Raw genomic sequence first — 19,012 nt, 5'->3', positions numbered from 1 at the left:
TCCAAGCTCCCCCTGGCGACGACAAGGTGAAATCAAACACGGTGCAAGACTCGTCTGTTTGTATTTAAATAAAAAACTTCATCAATCATCTTAACATAAAAAAGTGTCCGATCCGCGGCTCGCAACTTACGACTAGTACATATTTACAATAAACCGGCCACTGCGTGCGTGTCCATCTTAAAACCTAAGCGTAAGCGTATTCAACTCTCTTCCATGAGTTGCAAGATCACGTTATCCGGAATCTGACTGATGATCGTATCGAAGATATCCTCCATCGAGAAATCCTCATCGTCACTAAACTCGATGGGCGATAACGTCACCCTTCGTCAAGACCCCTTACTCTCACAGTCCCGAACTTCGACTACTGGAAAAATATTGAAAATATTACTAAACTGCTCCACCGTGATCCTCGTCGTAACTTTATTAACCTCAATGTTGGTCGTGACACTTTTCAGGTCCACCTGCTCCTTCTTCGTCCCGTAAAACGAGTACTCCCGGACGAAGGGGGCCCCCGTCGACTTCCTCGCCAACATCTTCTTGGGGGGCGTCTGCCTCGCCGCGCTCTCTTTCTTCGCCACGATCTGTCCGATTATCTCTTCGTACTCTTTCAATCTGTCTTTGTTCTCCTCGACCGCCTCGGCGTTGTGCAAGTGCTCCTTGGCGTGATGCGCCTTCGCCTCCGTCGGATACACGAAAGTCGCCCCGCACGTCAGACAGTCGATCGGTCTCAGGTGCTTGCGCAGGTGGCTCCTGATCCCTCCCACGCTGCAACTCCTGAACGGACACTTCGTACAACAGTACTGGTCCTTCGAGCCGGACTCCTTGTTCTCGACGCAACTGTACGTCAGCTTCTTGCCGGCGTGGCTCTTGAAGAAGTGCGCCCTCAGCTCCTTGATGTTCAGGAACGTGCCCGAGCACTCGAGACAGATGTACTGGTAAATGTTGAACTTCAGTCCCGGATGCTTGTCGGCGTGGTGTTTCCGCATCACCTTGTACGAGCCGCGCTCGTGACAGTGGCTGCAGCAGTACATCGCTTCCGTCTTGCTCTTGTTCACCACCGTGTACTGGAACTCCTCACCGTCGTTCTTGTGGCACTCGTCGAAGTGTTTCCGCAGCAGCTCCAAGTTCTTCTCCGACACCGCGCAGTACGCGCAAACGTAACTGGTCTCGTCGGCGGCGCTGCTGCTCGGCTGCGGCGCCGCCCCCACGCTGGGACTCTTCAACGTCGCGATCACTTTCGCCACGTACGGACCGTTCGTGTTGACCGAACACTCGAACGTCGGATGGGACAGGAAAGTGTGCTGGAACAGCTCGTTCAAAGTCACGTGTTCCGAACAGCAGTGCCCGCAAGTGTAGGTGTGCTCCGCCCAGTGGAACAACTCGTGTTCCTTCACCACGTGCACGCTCTTGAACCTGCAACGCACGTCTCAACAACACTTCTTTTTCACCGTCTTTTGTCTCTTACCATCTGTGACAGAAATCGCACTGCGCCCTGCAGACATTCGTCTGCGACTCCTCTCCATTCGGCGGCGCAGACGTCCGGACCATCGCTCTGGTTTGGTGCCTGATGACCATCTGGATCCAGTACTCGACGGTGGAGTCCACCGGGGTGTCCGTGACGTTGGTGGCCGTGATGCTATTATGTTTGTCTTGACAATGCGGCACCATCGTGTCGTACGACACGCAAGAGTAGTCGCACGAATTACATTTAAACCTTAAAACAAAACGTTTCTTGTTACTTTCTCCTCCACTCCCAATCCTTCGAGCCGGATACTCACCTGTGACATTTCAGCTCGACCAGCAGATGATACACCAAGATCGAAATCTTCCTGGTCTTGAATTTCAAACAAATGGGACACTTGAACGATTTGGTCACCGGATCGCACATCTTTCCGTACTTGTTCACCAACATCTCTTCGCTCAACAACCCCTTTTCTTGTTCTTGTTTGACCTTGGTGGAAGAGGACTCCGCTCCGTCGTCTATATCAATCAGCAGCTCGCTCCCCGCGGTGTCGTTCAACATGTCCTCATCTTCGTCGTCCTCTATGACGATCACCGCATCATCCGCTTCCTCTTCCGGTTCTTTGGTGTTAACCGAGTCCGCACCCGTGGCCACCGCCTCTATCGCCAGATCCAGATTCGACGCCGTCGAAGTAGAGGGCGCACTGGTGACGGTACTCGACGTGGTACTTGTCGCGGTCACTGTAACTGCCGCGGTACGCGCCCCTACCCCCTTCTTCGAGAACTTGTGCGGCGAAGTCTCCTCAAACAAGATCCCTCTTATGTGTCTGACCCTCGGCCGGTCCCTCTGCCAGAGGGGCGTCGTATCAAACTGCTTCGGCGTAACCACGTTCGCTTGGACCGTCCCCTCGCTCTTGTAGTACACGTGTATGATGTCGATCTCGTTGTCCGGGTGGTTCTCACTGAAGTGTCCATCGAACGTCTGTTTCTCGTTTGTTTTGTACGAACACAGCGTACACTTGAACTGCGTGTTTATGTCGTGCTTGTTGTAAATGTGGGTGACGATGTCGTTCTTGGCGGCGCACCTGTACTTGCACATGCCGCAGTGCCACGGTTTGGTCCACTTGATATTAGAGGGCGGGATTTCGCTCGGTGCGTTGGCGCCTCCGCTCTGCGATTGGTCCTGCTCGACGGACTCCGCCTCCAAAGAGCGAACCGTTATCGTGTTCTGCCCCTTATCGGGATGCTTATCCGCCGAGTGCTTGTCCACTTTGTGACGCAGATTGTGCACGAAATTACAATGCGAACACTTGTACAGGTGCAGGTCGTGGAGCTTGAGATGCTTGAGGAAACCTTCGATGTCGGTCTTGAGAGTCCGCTTGCAGTGGGCGCACGTCAAGGTGGGTTCTTGCACGTGCAGGGCGTACAAGTGGTGACGCAGATTCGCCTCCTCCAGACACAAATAGTTGCAGCCGTCGGCGCAGCACACGTAGCGCCTGTGGGACGGCACGTAGGCGGGCACCTGCTCTTGCTCCTCCACTGAAACGAAACCAATTAGTCGAGTCACCTCTCACACCACGCCCTCTCACCTTTCTGTTCGGGTTTGGCCCCGCCCATTCGACTCGCATTGGCTCCCGTGAACGAGCTGATCGCCAGATTGGTCATCTTGTCGAACATCTTCTCGTTCTTGTCCAGACACGGCACGGGATTGACCGGTGCGATGTCCGGCACCGATTTCTCGGCCGAGTGGAACTGCAAGTGGCGCACCAGGTTCGTCCTGACCTTGGTGCTGTACGAGCACAGTGCGCACTTCACGTCAGAGTTGAAGATGTAACGTTTCGGCAACTGATCGATCTCTTCCGGACCGAACGAATTCTGCTGGTTGGAACCTTCGTTCCGAGCCGACACCGGCCTCAAGACGAACTCGTCGACCTCCGGGTTGATCTTGTTGGGCACCACAGGTGTGGTGATCGTCTTCGTAACGTTGTGTTTGATCCTCATGTGCACCCTGCAACAAACCGCAAACTCAAACACCTCCTGAAGCCAGTTGTCACGGGGTCCCCCCCGAGGAGGTACCACGCTTCGCATGCCCACAACTCAGTATGTACTCACCTCAGCGGGAAGGACGACGGGAACTTCCTGATGCAGAGCGAACACCCGAACCTCAACTGTCCGTGGTACTGCACGTGCTCCAGGAGTCCCTGCGGATTCTTGAAGAGCCGCCCGCAATGCGCACACTTGAACTGCTTCATCGCGCTCTTCTCCCGGCACTGCTTCGAGCGCACACAATGATTCTTGAAATCTCTAGCGTTGGAGAAGGAGATGTCGCAGAAGGCGCACCGGAACAGTTGGTACCCGATCAGACCGAAACTCTTCATGTCGTTGTTGTCGTTCAACTCCGGCGAGTCGCTCTCGTCTCCCGACGCCGAAATCGTACCGCCGACTTCACCGTCGAGACTGAGAGGGTCGGCACCGCTCGCTTCGGTCTCCTCCGGTGGCGACACCTCTTTGGGTACCTCCACTGCGGCCTTCTCCTTCTCTTCGGGTTGGATCGCGAAAACAAACGACGACACGTGGTGGCCGGGCTTCGGTCCCTCGACCGGCTTGGGGATGATGGCGATGATCTTGTTCTCGGAGGCGGCGCTCCTCTGGATCAGCGACAGCGGGAGCAGAGTGACACTTTTGGGCGGTTCGGAGACGGCGACCTCCGTGGTTTCGGGCGGTTTCTCCGGCGCCGCGACTGACTGTTGGGCGTTGACGGCCTCCAAGAGCTCCTCGTTCACGTACTTGATGTTGGCGCACGCTTGGTCTGTGTAGAAGTGGGTTCCGCCCTGAAAGTACAAAGTCAGAGGGCGCTCGCGTCGACAGCAGTGCAGTACAAACCGCTGGACTGACGCGTCGATCCACCACCACCGGCTCCACGTTGGGGTGCTCCACCGAGTAATGCTCCAGCATGGCGTACACCTCCGCGGTGCCGGTCTTGCAGATCAAACAGTGGAAGCTGTAACAGCCGTGCGTCTGCCAATGGTCGATCATGTTCTCCAGCATGACGCACTTGTAGCCGCACTTCGTCTGGTTGGTGAGGTAGCCGCACCAGCTGATGATGTCGTGGAAGTGCTTGAGATGGTCGCAGAACTCGTCCTGGTACAAGAACTGCTCGCCGCAACCTGCAACCGATCGCTTGGTAACTCGGGACGCGCCGCCGCCACTCCACTTACCTTTGTGTCCGCAGACGTACGCCGGACACGCCTCCTTCACCGTGTGCCTCTTTTGCTTGCTCATCATTATGGTCTTGGCGGTCTTGGGGGGCAAAGAAACGATCAAGTCGTTCTCTTTGTGCCTGAGTTTCATGTGCACCACCACGTACTCCCTGGTCAGGGCCCTGTAGAGACACTGCGAGCACGCGTAGAGACAGTTCGAGTGGCGCAGGTCTATGTGGAGACCCGCGTGGCTCAGCGGCGTCTTCACGAAGCAGTAGACGCAGCAGACCAGCTCGTCGTTGACGCGCGCGTGCGCCTTGATGTGGCTCTCGAACAGGTGCCTCCAGTTGGTGGCGAACTTGCAGAAGAACTGCGGACACTTGTACAGCTCCCTGGGGCACTGCAGGAACTTCTTGATCGCGTCGGGACACTTCCACGCCACCGCCTTCTCGCTGATGTTCATCTTGGCCTCCTTCAGGATCACGCTCTCGATCTTGGGGGTCTTCTCCTTGATGGGGGACAGCGGGGGGATGGGGTCTTCGGCTAGCGACATCACCCCCGAGATCTTGAACGGGAAGGGATTCTCGTCCTCTTCGTTCACGTCGAGCTCCTCCTCCTCTTTGGGCGTCGTCGACAGTTTGTCGCCGCTGAGGCGTCGCGTCCGGAGGATGTTCCTCTGCTCCAAGTGCTCGTTCTCGATGTGGGCGAAGAAGTTGGCCAGGAGGGGTCCGTCCGCCGTCGCCGTCACCTCCATCTGACAGATGCGGCACTTGGTGGCCTTGTAGCTCTGGTTGATGCGGGTGTGGTCTTCGTTCCAGTGGTTCAAAAAGCTGTCGCGGTCGGTGGTCGAGACCAGACACGACGGCACCCTGCAGGCGTACTCGTAGCTCTCCGCGTACTTGATGATGTTCAAGAAGCCCGCGCTGAGCATCGTCGTGTCGTCGTTGGGCTTCTCCAGGAGCGGAGCCAGAGGCGGCGGTTCGTCCATGGGTGCCTTCTCCTCTTTCAGTTTTCCTTGCAGCTTCTGGATCATGCCCTGGATGATGCTGTTGTCCTTCTGGACCACCTCGACGCTACTGGACGTCGGCGGTTCCATCATCTTCGACGACTTCTTCGCCACCGTCTCCAGTACCGGTTCCGGTTCCGGAACCATGTCCTGATCGACCGGTTCGCTCTTGACCAGCACCACCTCCGGAACCGGCGCCTCGTCCTGTTCTCTCAGTCGGTTGCTCAACTGCTCGACGAAGTTCAACGACTGCCGACTGGTCTTGACGCTGTCGTTCAACTCGGTCATCTTCTTCAGACGCTCCTGCTCGATCTTCTCGTTTTCTTCCTGGATGTCAGTGTTGCACGTGAACACCGTCATGTCGATCTCCTTCTCCTTCTTGATCACCGGCTCAGGCGCAGCTTTAACTTCTTGCTCCTTGACAACCTCAACTTCCTCCGCTTTGTCTTCCGCTTTGTCCGTCAATTTAACCTTCTTGGGCGGAGGTTCGTCGCTGCTTTCTCCTTCCTTCTTCGTTTCTTTAACCGGTGGTGGCGTCTTCATGCCCGCCTTCTTCGCCACCTTCCCGTCGTACTTCTGCTTGTAGTCGATCGACGACAGGTGTATCTTCATGATCTTCTTCCCTTCGCCTAAATGGTACACGTTCACGTGGTTCTCCACCGCTTTCTTGTTCATCTGCACGAAATTGCATTCCAGACAGATGTATCCGTTGATCTGCCAGTGGATCCAGACCGGCTTGTTGTCCTTCTCCTTTCCGTGCGCCTTCAAGAAGTGGGCCTTCAACGGCTTAGCGTTGCAGGACGAGTAAGGACAGCGGGTGCACAAGTGTCGGTACTCTCCGGTGTGCGTCGAGACGTGATCGTAGAAATTCGCAGCTTTGGATTCCATGTCGAGATCGCAGAATCGACACCTGAAAGGTATCTGTTTCGTCAACTGCAAATCCTCTTTGTCGTCGAGTTTCAATCGCTGGGACTCTTTGATCGCCTCTTCGGCCTTCTGCGGAGTCAACCGTGACGACAACACCTCAGAATCCGGATGCTTGTGTCGATAATGCTGCGTTATGTTTTTCCCGCTGAAATCGCACAGTTTGCAGCTCATCTTGAAGTGCCAAAGCTTGGAGGAGAAGTAGTTCTTGTCCGGCTCGACCAACTCCACTTTCTCTTCTCCCACCGGCTTCTCCTCCTCCTCAACTTTCTTTTCATCTTCCTCGCCCGCCTTATCGTCCTCCTCGTCTTTCTCCTCTTCGACCACCGCCGCTTCCTTCTTCTTGCGCTTAGGGATGACTCCGCTCGCCCAAGTTTTCGACCTCTTCCTCATCTTCTTCGGCGACTCCACCTTCTCCTTCTCGACGACTTCCGGTTCTTCTTCTTTTTCTTCGTCGTCGTCGTCCGACTCCTCCTTCTTGTCTTTGTTGTCTTCTTTGTCCTTCTCCTCGTCGGTGTCTTCTTCTGCGTAGCTCTTGTTGGGTTTGGTGGGGCGCCTCAACGAGTACCTTTGACTTTCCTCGTCCAGTTCCAGCTTGTCGACAGATATCTTTGGTAGCAGGACTCGGACGTTGCTCATCGCCTTCAACTTGTCGATGTTGGCTTTCGTGTCGAACTTCTCGGAGATGCTCTTCGAACGTCGCGTCCGAGGCTCGGGCGGGGACGGCTGCGGTGGCGGTTTGCTCTCGGAATCGTTCTTGAGCAAGCGGCACATTCTCTTTCCGGTGGCGGTCAGCACGCCGTCCCGTATGAACATGTCTTGGATGTCTTCGTGCAGCAAGTCCAACTCGGTCCGGTGTTTGCCTTTCTTCTTCGGAGTGCCGGCCGAGGCCTGGCGCCTGCGACTCTTGATCCTCTCGCCCACCGTCACCAACACTTCTTCCTCTTCTTCTTCTTCCTTCTTCTCTTCTTCCTGTTCTTCTTTGGCATCGGGAACGGGAGTCGACGCCGCCTTCTGCCTCTTCCTTCTCAATCGCATTTTTCGCTGCTGCACCGCTTGCTTCTTCTTCGCCGCCAACTTAGCCTTCAGCTTGGCCTTCTTCGATATCCTCTTCGGAACGGGACGTTTCTCTTCTTTCTCTTCTTCGACGGTCGCAGATTTCACGGTCTGGACCACCATCTTCAACTTTTCGTCGTCCAAAGAATTCGACACGTTATCTATGAAGAGCGATGCCGCGGCTCTGGTCCGTTCGTTCTCCAACAACTTCTTCAGGAACTTGTTGATGATGTCGGTCTGACTAGGATCGTCGAGTTTTGCTGCGTCACGTGATTGTATATCTTGTATGTCATTGGTCGACGAAATCTCTCCCACTTCGGCCGCCTCCTTCACCGGTTGAGGCGCACTTTCGTTCGATTGTTTCACACTATCGGTCGACTCTTTCGCGTCGCACTCGGTCGACGACGACACACTGGTCGATGCCACAGTTTCCTCGCTTACCGACAAATCTTTTTTGCTCGTGGCCACCTCACCAACACTAGGAACAGATGGAATACTCCCCACAACACTCGTAGCACTCGCACCACCACTCGTAGGACTACCACAAACATTACTCGCTCCACCTTTCGCCTCCGGCGCCGCTTCTTGTGCCGCTTTGGCATCCCCTTCCGCCTCCTCCGTCTCTTCTTCCTTCTTGATCTTCGGTATCTTGAAGTTCTGCACACCGTACCCCTTCCCTGTCTTCCTGTAGCCCTCGTTGGCCGAATACAGACTGTCCAGTGGAGAGGCGAAAGTGTTGCCATCCTCGCTGTCTCGCGACTCCGACCTCGACGACCTCGAGCCGTTCGACGGATCCCTCTCCAATCGGTACCGATTCAGTCTCGGATCTCTGAACCTCGGCCGGCTGTCCCGATCGAACTCCCTCGAGTCCCTTCGGGGGGTGTTCCTGGGGTCCTCGCGGTAACCTCTAGGATCTCTCTGGAGGCGGGGATCGCGGTTGGGTTCGCGGCCGGAATCCCTGTTCCACTGGTTCTGCGGGTGGCGGCGCCACTCGTTCTCACGGTATCGCATGTCGCGGTCTTTGTTGCCGAAGAGGTGGTCCTCCCCCTGGCTCCGATGGGGACGCGAGTCGAAATTGTCGTACTGCGGGGAGAGAAGAGGCGGGGGTTGGTGGCCGAAATTGTTATGAGTGGGAGTACTACCGGGGGGGTAGTAGTCTATCGGTTGCATCTGATTCTCGAACTGGTTGGGCACGGGAGTGAAGCTTCTCTGGGGGAAGTTCTGATTCTGATTACCCCAAAATCCGGGTCCCTGTTGCTGACCGGGAGGATTGTAATGCATTTCGTTCCCACCGAAATTCCCCTGATTCGGGGGATGACTGTTCCCCCCGAAATTCCCCTGATTCGGAGGGTGACCATTCCCCCCGAAATTCCCCTGATTCTGAGACGGCTGAGGCATATTTCCAAAATTCCCCTGATTCGGGGACGGATGAGGTATATTTCCAAAATTCCCCTGATTAGGACCCTGCTGGGGGAAGTTCTGGTTCAGCGGTAAAATCCCCGGCCTCCCCTTGAATTGATTGACCACGTTATTGACCAACGCCGTCGTGTTCGGATTTGTTAAAATATTGTTCACGTTGATGGGCGTGGCGTGACCCACGTGACTCGGGACAGATGGACCCACGTGACTAGGGACAGCTGGACCCACTAAATTGGAGATCTGCGGAGCGTGACACATGTGAGACCCGTGAGAGGGAGTCAGTTGGATGTTGTTCGATTGAACGAGGGGTTTGACCTGCGGCAACGCCTTCTTGTTGTACGCGGATATTTCGTTGTCCGCACTGTTGGTGGAACTGGTGGGGGAGAGGAGCGGCACGTTTAGAAGCGGAAGTTGTGGAAGTGGTAATTGTTTAGATGACGATCGAGAAGTTTCCAAAAATGGTATGAGGGGAGGAGGCGTCTTCATCTCGTTTCCTATGCTCTCCAACACCTTCTTAGGCACTTCCGGCTCGGTGGTGGGCTTGCGAGGCTTTGGATTGTACTTGTCCGCCAGTCTTTTGTAAACTGGTGCCGCTTCGACCGGCTTCGATGCTTCAGTTTTAGGCTTGTCCGTTGTTGTCACATCTTGATCTTTCTCCTCCTTACAAGTGGTCTCGTCTTTCTTCTTCTCTTTCTCCTCCTTGCACTTCGCCTCATCTTTCTTCTTCTTCTCTTTCTCCTCCTTGCACTCTTTCTTAGTTTTGTCGTGTTTTTTAGCGTCGTCTTTGACCTTCTTGTCTTTGCTCTTCTCTCCGCTCGATTTCTTCTCCCCCTCTTCCTTCTTATCTTTCCCTTTGTGCCCGTGATCTGAACTCTTCCTCTCAGTCTTATCTTTCGTACTCTTGTGACTAGACTCCGGTTTCTTGTCGTCTTTGGAATTCCGCCTCTCTTTACCCGTTTCCGTTGAATCTTTCTTTACAACTGTCGAACTCTTCTTCTCCTTGTCTTTATTCTCCGGTGCATCTTTCTTGGCGCCTGTGGAATTCCTCCTCTCCTTCTCCTTCTGTTTGCCACCGACCCCACCCAGTATTTGATTGTCTATACTAGATAGAGTACTACCAAAAATACTAGTAGCCTCCTTGATCACTTTCACCGGTTTCGTCACTGGACTACCTTTCGCGGGCGACTTGGCCTCCGGCGATTTAATTTTGCAACCCTCCAGTGCCACCATCGTCTTCTCCACGGCCTTCTTCGTCAAGATCGTGGTGTTCCTCACCGTCGTGTTGATCGCCGACGTGTCCGGCTCATCCGATGACTTCAACTGTTTCTGCAGCTGCTCTCGCAGATTTGTCAGTTCGTTGAGCGACATCTTCTCCGTATCCACGCCGTTGTCTTCCTGCAGCGCCTCCAAATCCTTGAAGCTGATCGGAGGTTTGGACATGTCCGGCGTCTTCTTGCCCAAACGCTCGAAGACGCTCCCCTTGGAGGAGAATGGCGAAGGTCTGAGAGGTGGAATTTTGAGACTGTCGGCGGCGCTACTGTACACGTCTATTTTAGCCTTGTAGTTGCTGCTCGGTTGGACCAATTTACTATCGCTGCGAACAGACCAAGTAAAGAAAAGAAAAAAAAAAGTGGCAATCCTACCAGTCCACTATCTTCTCTGTGGGGATCATCACCGGTTTAGTCTTTGGTATGTCACGCGGGGGACTCGGACTCGAAGGTGTGATGGGCGAAAAAGGAGTGGACGCGCTCATCGGTGTGGACCTCTGGGGCGGCCCTTGAGAGTGAGAGCCCGATTTCTACAAAAAAAAAGTTTTGGTACTTACACAGTTACAAACAACTGAGAGTAAAGACTCACCACTTTGTCGTAGAGTTTGAGAATCACGTCTTCGCATTTTATCAAGGTTTCGAGTTTTAATCTGCCAAAAAAGAAATCTTAGTCAAAAAAGATAATACAGGGTCATTGTAAATGATTGTCCCATCGCAGTAGGCGTTGGTGATGTAGTTGAATGTGCCGCAAGCCTCATAACATGAGTGAGACTAGTATCGCCGATAGCTGGTGCTCCTGGCGGTAGTCGTCGAACCAGGCCGTGCTCATGTTATGAAATTTTTGCCGCTTTCATGTGAACTGTCATTGTCATTTTTTAGGTGAAAAATACGGTGATGAGAATTTTTTTTTAATTAACGATTGAATCCAAAAATATTGAGTTGTTTTGCACCCAATGTAACTCCTGTGTATTCACTTCGTTTTGATGTTTTTTATGTGGAGCGGCAACCATTTTGTTTTTACGCCTACTTGGACTACAATCATTTATAATAACCCTGTACTTCGTTGATTTTTTAATAATTATCCTTTCACGATAGTTTTGTTTTCAGACGTGTCTTTACGGGCAGAATTAAGAACAAAATCAATAATAACAATTTATTTGTTCCCTTAAGAAGGTAAAAATGAATATGTATATTTGCAACAAAACACCTGCAACAAACCAAAAGGAGGTTGTTCAGCTTTCGTAAAGAAATACCCACGTAATAACAAATTTATTAGTAAATAAATTTACCTTGCAAACAATTTTTATAATAGATGTAAAATGACGTTTTTCAACTGATTAAACTTATAAAAATGAAAAATAAAATTGTTTATAAACAATGTTCACATTTCTCAGTTTATTACTATGTATTATTATTCTTATCGGAAACGTTCAATTATATCAAAGATTAAACTAAACTCGTGGTTATCTCAACTTATCTCTCCCCACTTCAGGTGTTTTTATTGTTGGCAGCGTGGAGTATACGCCAAACAAAATTTCGTTCATTTGTTGTTTACATTGATGTTGAACAACATAAAATTAATGATTCCATTAATTCTGTTGTGTTTTTATGTTAGTAGATGGCACTTCAATCTAATAAAATTGCACGGATCACATGTTACTAGACTTACTGGACCACGTGCTCAGAAATTTTTAAAGGGTTATCTACGAACCATAGAAGCTTAGCCACTTCTTGTAATAGCCAGCACATAGAAGGTCAGCTTAACAACTTCTTATAAACAGGTAAGTACTATTTACCATGTCTCAGAACTAACTTCTTTGCTTGGAACATTTTTTTTTTAAGTAAATCTACTTATGGATTCCTCATTTATGTTGTTCATAGTAACGAATGTGTAAATGCAAACCACCAGTGATACTATCTTCAGAGATAAAGTAATAATTAATCTTCACTTTACAGTACTTGTACTGTAAGAGTATGCAACAAGGTTTATAAACGCCTTTTTAGTCACCAGTTTGATTAGGCAGGATCGTAGCTAATGTTTAATAAAACGCGCGACAAAAAAGTCTATAAACTTGATACGTGTTCAAAAAATTCAAGCCGCTTTAAGTGACGTTTTGTACACTATTTGTCAGTGCAAAATGTGGAACTTTAGAGAAGGGAGTACAAAAACGATCAGTACCATTCTGTAACAATATCGAATTAGTTGTACCATACTTATACTTCCGTTACGTCATGGCCTATACAGGGTGACTTTGAAAGTTGTGCAGATAGTTTAACCAGTTAGAACTCCACAATAGGTAACGATTGAGTCAATAATGCCTTATACAAATGTTGACATTTTTCGAGAAAAGGAGGGTAGAAGTTTTTCGAAAAAAGTTTGGGGTCACTGAATTTTATGAAAAAAATGGGTCAAAAAAAAATCATAGTAACTTTTTTTTGTTGTTTAGTTCAAAATTCAGTCACTTTGATAAGAACTTCTATCTTAACCTCAATTTGAATCACGAATGGGTTTCACCAACCTGGAGAAAACCGATATGGTTATTTGACGTACGGCGAAGCCCGTGGACATTCAGAGCTAGCACGGCAAATCTACGGTGAAAGGTTTCCTCAAAGGATACTTCACCATGCACAAGCGTTTGTAAACGTTGTGCAGCATCTTCGCGATTTCGGGCGTTTTGAAATGAATAAGCGCGATCTTGGCCGCCAACGATAAGATCGCGGAAGAAGAAATTCTTCACGAAATTGAAAACCAGCCACGAACAAGTATTCAGCGTCTTGCAATCTCACTTGGGGTTTTCTCAGTTTGCGAGTTTAAACCGCCGCTCAGGAAATTCGTCAAAACAGAGGCATTCTGAATCGAGTTCGACTTTCTTGGGCACGTCGTGATGAAGCTTGCGTTGCAAACGATGGCAAGCATTTTGAGCAACTTCTTTCATGTCTCACACTTATAATTTTTCCATTTCTTTCTAATTTGGTTTTACTACCAGCCCTATTGTGAGGGAGTTAAATACTCGGAGAATAGGCAACTACCACCATAAATCCTAGGACTGTAAAAGAAGGTATGTTGTTGCGAACGCGTGCCGTCAGGAACGTATTTAGTTGATGTATGCTTAGAATTTTGTTATTTATTTTTTTGGATAATTAATTAGCGAACATAATTAACATTGAATCAAAAATTCAAATTACTGTCTTTTTCAGTCATTAGGTATAATTTGTTTCAAAATCAAAAATCCACCAACACTGCATTCTACATCAAAAATACAACCGACAACGTTGCCAACTTTTGTTTTTAGTGTGTTTGCAAGTGTTGGAAAAAGTGCGGTTATGAAAGAAAACTGTTGACAGTCGTTTTGGTCGTAGTTCATCGTGTTTTATTTATTCTCATTTTATTTTTCACTCGAAAAGTGTGATATGGTAGCTACCACCTTTTTGTACATAATAATTATTTTGTGTTACGTAAATAAACTCAACAGTTCAATGTCAAATTTTGGCGGAACGTTGGGCCAACCCAAAAAAATGAAACTTATTCTAGGGACTTCTTTGTTTCTGCCAACATAATTCAACAGGTGGTGGATTTTTGATTTTGAAACAGATTATAATAATACAAGAACATAGATTTCTTCAGTTATTTATTTCTCAAAAACATGCGGCAACATCACTTTTCTTATCCTTTACGAAACAGCCCAGGCGGCCCTTGAGGGTAAGTACCTGAACAGGCTACAAAATCTTCACGGCTGTTCCCAAAACCACAAGCCCAGCCCCGAATAATTACAATTGGCACTGCCATAAAACCAAATCAGAAATGGAAAAATAATAGTCTTTTTACTTTGTTTTTTTTTTCTGAATAAGTTGCAGGTACTATTTTATCATCACTTTACAAATGTTATAAAAAATTCATGATAAACTTAAAAAATCTAACGATAACACGACACACGAACTTGATATTTTAGGCTGGTCAAAACTGCCCGCCAAATTTGAAAATTTTCAGCGGTTCCGAAACAAACTGATTCCTTCGATTCTCTTACGTTTGTTAAGGCAAGTTGGGTTATTTTACCTGCTTTTAACACGTCCCAGCTCAGGTTAAAATATCTGCATAACATTCAAAATCAGACTGTATTGTGGTTAGTCGACATGCATTTTCAAAAATCTCTTCTTCCAAGGTACAGTGGAGAGCACGGAATTTCGCACACCAATTTGTATGTCATTAAAAAAAACTATCTAGTCTAAGCTTTATTGTCATTATAATCAACCATGATATATGTGATCATGACTGATGTTTCACTTAAACTGTCACGAAACTGCCGCCAGTATCTCATTTTAATAAAATTATGTCAGTGAAATGTCCAATGTGTGCGAAATTCCGTGCTCGCCACTGTACGTGATATTAGCGTGGCGCTAGTCGTAGGGCCAGTTTACAGTTAATCGCGCATTAAAATTTAATTCGAATTAAATATTTAATTCTCTTTCTGTAAACTGGCTCGCAGCTTAGCAATAAATTTGTGACGTAAACGAATTCTCTCGTGAAATTAAGTTTATAAGTAATTACTAATGCCATACGAATTTATTTCATTTAGATAGACCATAATCGCTATATATCTTTGAAACATGTATGTACAAAGCCTCATTGTACACCTTTACTTTATTCTCAAAAATAAAGATTCAAGAAACTATAGTCCGTACACTGATAGACTGCACATTTCTAGTTCCAAAACATAACGCAGTGAAAAATACTAAACTCTCCATCTCAATTGTTTCACGTTATTTAGAAAACCGTTGCAGCCTTCCAGATTAATTCCCGCCACACTTATCTTTGTGTCCGTCTTCTGTCAAAAAACGTGCAATCTATCAGCGTACGGAGTGTACTGTATCAGGTTAGGAAGAAAAAGAAGTCATTCCAGATTCTACTTTGGGATCAGATTCAAAACCTGTCTTGGGTCTCCCGAAGCGGCGTTAACGTTCTTCTTCAAAATATTGGGTGTTCACAATCGACTCTTCAACGCCAACTTTGAGGAGAAATTTAAATGAACACCCCATATATTTGTAGAGCATTTGAAATGAAGAAAAAGCGACATTTGTAATCTTTTTGTGTAGAACTAGTCACTTTTGGCATATTTTTGTAGCTTCCTTACAATAGTTACGTACTTGAACATTTTATATTGCCAATTTAAAAAAAGATATACCAAGTGCTCTTTTCTTCAAAAGTATCAAATCAGTTGGCTTTTGCTTTGTTTTCCTTTCTTTCTTAAGCTGTTATATCCATATTCTTTTCGTTTCTTTTTCTAATTCCCTTTTAATGGTGCATTTTTAGTAAAATTAAATCCACCAATTTATTTTGTACCTCTTTATTAATTCATTTCTTTCTCAGCCACATTTGTGAACGAATGGTACAATACAGTACTTGCCTAAATGCCACATGACTTCTTTGTATTATCATTTCCATATTATCCATAACGATATTTACGGTATCGTATTCATAATTAAACTGTACAAGATTTCATCATTTTTCGCCTCTCCACACATTTTTCAATTTGTGCAAATATTTCCCAATTACGTAACTTTACACAGAATCATTCCTTCTCTTATCTTTCATTCTAACAGTACAAGATACTACAAATTAAACCAATTGTTTTACTTTGTACTTTAACATATGTGGCCTTCGACATCTTGCTACGCGGGGACATCTACTGCTTCCCTTCTTACAAGATTTAATTCTACTTCCACTAAAGGTACACCATCATTCATATCTTCTTTGCCGGCCAACTGAATGCAACACTGTCCAGTACTATCTTCAATTACATCCAACTCTTAAAGAACATCTACATTATTCTTCGTCCACAAACAAACACATTTTTGTCCCAGAAAGATATCGTTGTGTTGTCTTACAACGTCCAACTGAACAACGCCATCTATTCTTCTACCATTTCTCTCACGAAGATACATATTTGTCTTTACAAGAAACACTCCGTTATAATTATAGTGTGAAGTCACTTGATTCCTGTCGCTTAATACCGCAATGCAGCGGACGCCATCTTGTCTTCGTCGCCATCTCTAGAGAAAATATTTTATTTCTAGTACAAACACTGAAATACCATTTTCATTTAATACGTTTTAGTCTGATCTCCATATTTCTCTCCTTCACAATTATTTTTTATCTTTGAGAAACTCAATATCTACTGCTGCTTTGCGCAGCGCCCTCTACGCTTCTCTCGTTTTGTCGCCTTTGTTCCTTTCGGTCACAAAACTACAATCACGAAAATTTGTGTGGATACCACATCTTTTTTGCATGCCAGCCAAAACGATATAGTTTTGAATAATTCAATTTGCACAGTTTGTTTTTTATTTCCGCCATGCCGTTGCAACAAAGCGCAAGCAGGCCTTGCCCGGGAAACGTCAACTCGCCTCGAAATGGCCACCGAAATCACGCCTGAAACACCCTACTTACTTTTTCTTTTTGTCGGTGATCATCGAATGCAACGACACCATCTTGGTCAGCTGCTGCTCCCGGTTCTTCTTCCTGGGGTCTCGCAACTGCACGATCATGTTGTTCAGGAAGGGAATGTACTGCTGGAGGCTCTCCAGTTTTTTGTTGTATTCGTCTTCTGCCATTTTCGCTCGGCACTGCAAACCGCCTCCTCGTTAAACGCCGCCTAGTTCGTTTCACCGCCGCGAGACCGAGGCGCTACTTGTCGTCACTCCGCCACCCATAAAAGCCTCGCGAAATTCACAGTCCACCATGAACACGCGGTATATACCTGATGATGTGCGACGTTTTGGCGGCGTGGGACGTCGGCGGCGCAAAAAAACGGCACTTGAAAGTGAGATTTGTGGCGTTTTACGGTGGCACGACACGTCGTTTGCCGTTCCACAGCCACCTTGCCTTTTACTGGCCAAGGGAGAATAGCGATTGCTGGAGGACCGATGGCGGGAGCCGACCGACGCCGGAAACCGACGATCGCTGTTTACGGCGGACGACGGTCAACAACTCTAGTGAGCAGGTAGGCGTGCGGTGGCAGGCTGTTGTCAGTTGTTTGTGGCGGCCTGGCAGCCAAGTGCGGTTTGGCGGTGTGGCGGCGGCCGTGGAACGCTCACACGGTTGGTTAGATTGAACAGTTTCGCGTTGATTCGCCCAAGCTGTTTGTGCGAATTCAGATGTGGCGGATTGATCGAGCGGGCGCGGCCACGACGCGATCGTGATTTATGCGACGATTCACCGGAAATTGGTACCACAAGTTCCCAGTTCGCCAGATGATGGTCGAGGACTAGAATTACCGAATTTGTTACCAGAACTTTGACCCCGTTTTGACAGAATACGAACAATGACAGATGACGTAAATGGACAGGACCGTACTGGACGCTTCGGGAAAAGATGGCCCCCATGAGATTTCGTCCACATAAACCACATTCCTGTGACCGAACTACCTTCCAAAATAACAAACACACAAATAAAGTGACACCGTTCTAGTTTGTCTTCTGTAGGAATGGAATTTCTGACTGAATTGCGACGTAACGAGAAAATCGTTAATTCTGTCGCATTGAATTTATTCTTTTGGGGTACAGGTGGTCCTTTTGCAGTTATTTGTGGCCTCTAACTGGTCACAGCTGTGATTTTTTATTGCTTTTTCCAAGTGAAGAGTGTAAGCTGTCAATTCTTTCAGGTATGGGAAATCAAGAAATCGCCCTTTGCCTCAGGGCACTATTTGCTTGGAAAGCATTTATTGGGAAGGTGACAGAATTTTAAAAAAATCGGAGCTGTTAGACGTAGACAAAATGAAACCTGAGCCGCCGAAAGTTCAGCAGAAATGGCCGATATATTAAAAACGAACTGATCTCTAGCCCAAATTCAAAAACAAGACTGTGAATTGTAGTTTTTATTTTGTACAGGACCACTCGACCCTCGTCCCGTCTGTTTAGCTTCCAAGTCCTTCCAGGAAATAATTAAGGCAGGTATAGTACTTTGGGACTTCGGTTTTATGGCAGGAACCATGGCGTAAACGGTAAATACTCCAACAATACCTAAGTACTGGGCTGGAATAAATTATATAGGTCATCTGTTAGCAGGGGTGCAGCTTTACACAGCCTAATGGTTTGTGGTACTGTTCGAATCTTTTAACGTTTGCACGATGGTCCCTACCATAAAAACGAAAATTGAAATCCCAACTATACTTGGGACAGCATTCAGGCAAGATAATTTACTGTTGACAAAAATAGATATTTGAAATCCCAACTATACTTGGGACAGCATTCAGGCAAGATAATTTACTGTTGACAAAAATAGATATTTCTGACGAATTACATACTTGAGCATTTATTACATTGGAATAACGTGCCCATTCGCCGAATTGTGTTATCAAGAGAACTCTGACAAAATATTTACCAGGTGATCACAGCTAACATTGGGAGTTTTTGGAAACAATTCTGTAGATAACAAAGTCCACTCTGTATTACAGTAATATGACAATGACAACTGTCGATTTCCAACCGAATACCCTACACACTCCTACACGTTGACCGTACATATTTTTTTTCAGTTTGGTTACGTTACTGTACGTTGTATGAATTATAATGTACTTGAAAATGTTTTAAATAAAGAAATGAAACAAAAATGGCGTTTATTACACTTACCTGTGAATTTTAAGACGGTGCTCATTTCGGAGATCCACTACCTGCGAAATTCTGAA

General features: G+C 47.6%; 1 protein-coding gene and 1 long non-coding RNA gene across 4 annotated transcripts; one reads left to right on the top strand and one right to left on the bottom strand.

Annotated features, from left to right (window-relative positions):
• Positions 1-44: 44 nt before the first annotated feature.
• LOC138128877 (uncharacterized) lies at positions 45-17,211 on the bottom strand. 3 transcript variants are annotated; one of them, XM_069045085.1, is made up of 11 exons: positions 16,777-17,211; positions 10,924-10,984; positions 10,710-10,864; positions 4,680-10,660; positions 4,345-4,628; positions 3,574-4,292; positions 3,051-3,469; positions 1,779-3,000; positions 1,466-1,714; positions 429-1,413; positions 45-364 (listed from the first exon to the last, which is right to left on the bottom strand). In XM_069045085.1, the coding sequence occupies exons 1-11, from the start codon at positions 16,938-16,940 to the stop codon at positions 362-364; spliced, it is 10,242 nt and encodes a 3,413-aa protein (XP_068901186.1). In that variant the 5' UTR covers positions 16,941-17,211; the 3' UTR covers positions 45-361. The 3 variants fall into 3 exon arrangements, with proteins under 3 accessions (XP_068901186.1, XP_068901185.1, XP_068901184.1); XM_069045084.1 differs by having other exon boundaries at positions 45-361; XM_069045083.1 differs by having other exon boundaries at positions 45-1,413.
• A 1,194-nt stretch (positions 17,212-18,405) lies between these two features.
• On the top strand, positions 18,406-18,937 carry LOC138128910 (uncharacterized). Its single transcript, XR_011158948.1, has 2 exons — positions 18,406-18,513; positions 18,581-18,937. It is a non-coding gene; the product is annotated as an uncharacterized lncRNA (long non-coding RNA).
• The last annotated feature ends 75 nt before the right edge of the window (positions 18,938-19,012 follow it).

The sequence above is a fragment of the Tenebrio molitor genome, chromosome 4 (assembly GCF_963966145.1).
Source record: "Tenebrio molitor chromosome 4, icTenMoli1.1, whole genome shotgun sequence".
NCBI lineage: Eukaryota > Metazoa > Arthropoda > Insecta > Coleoptera > Tenebrionidae > Tenebrio > Tenebrio molitor.
Note: the sequence above shows the minus strand (reverse complement) of the source record. Positions and strands in the feature narration are given on the sequence as shown.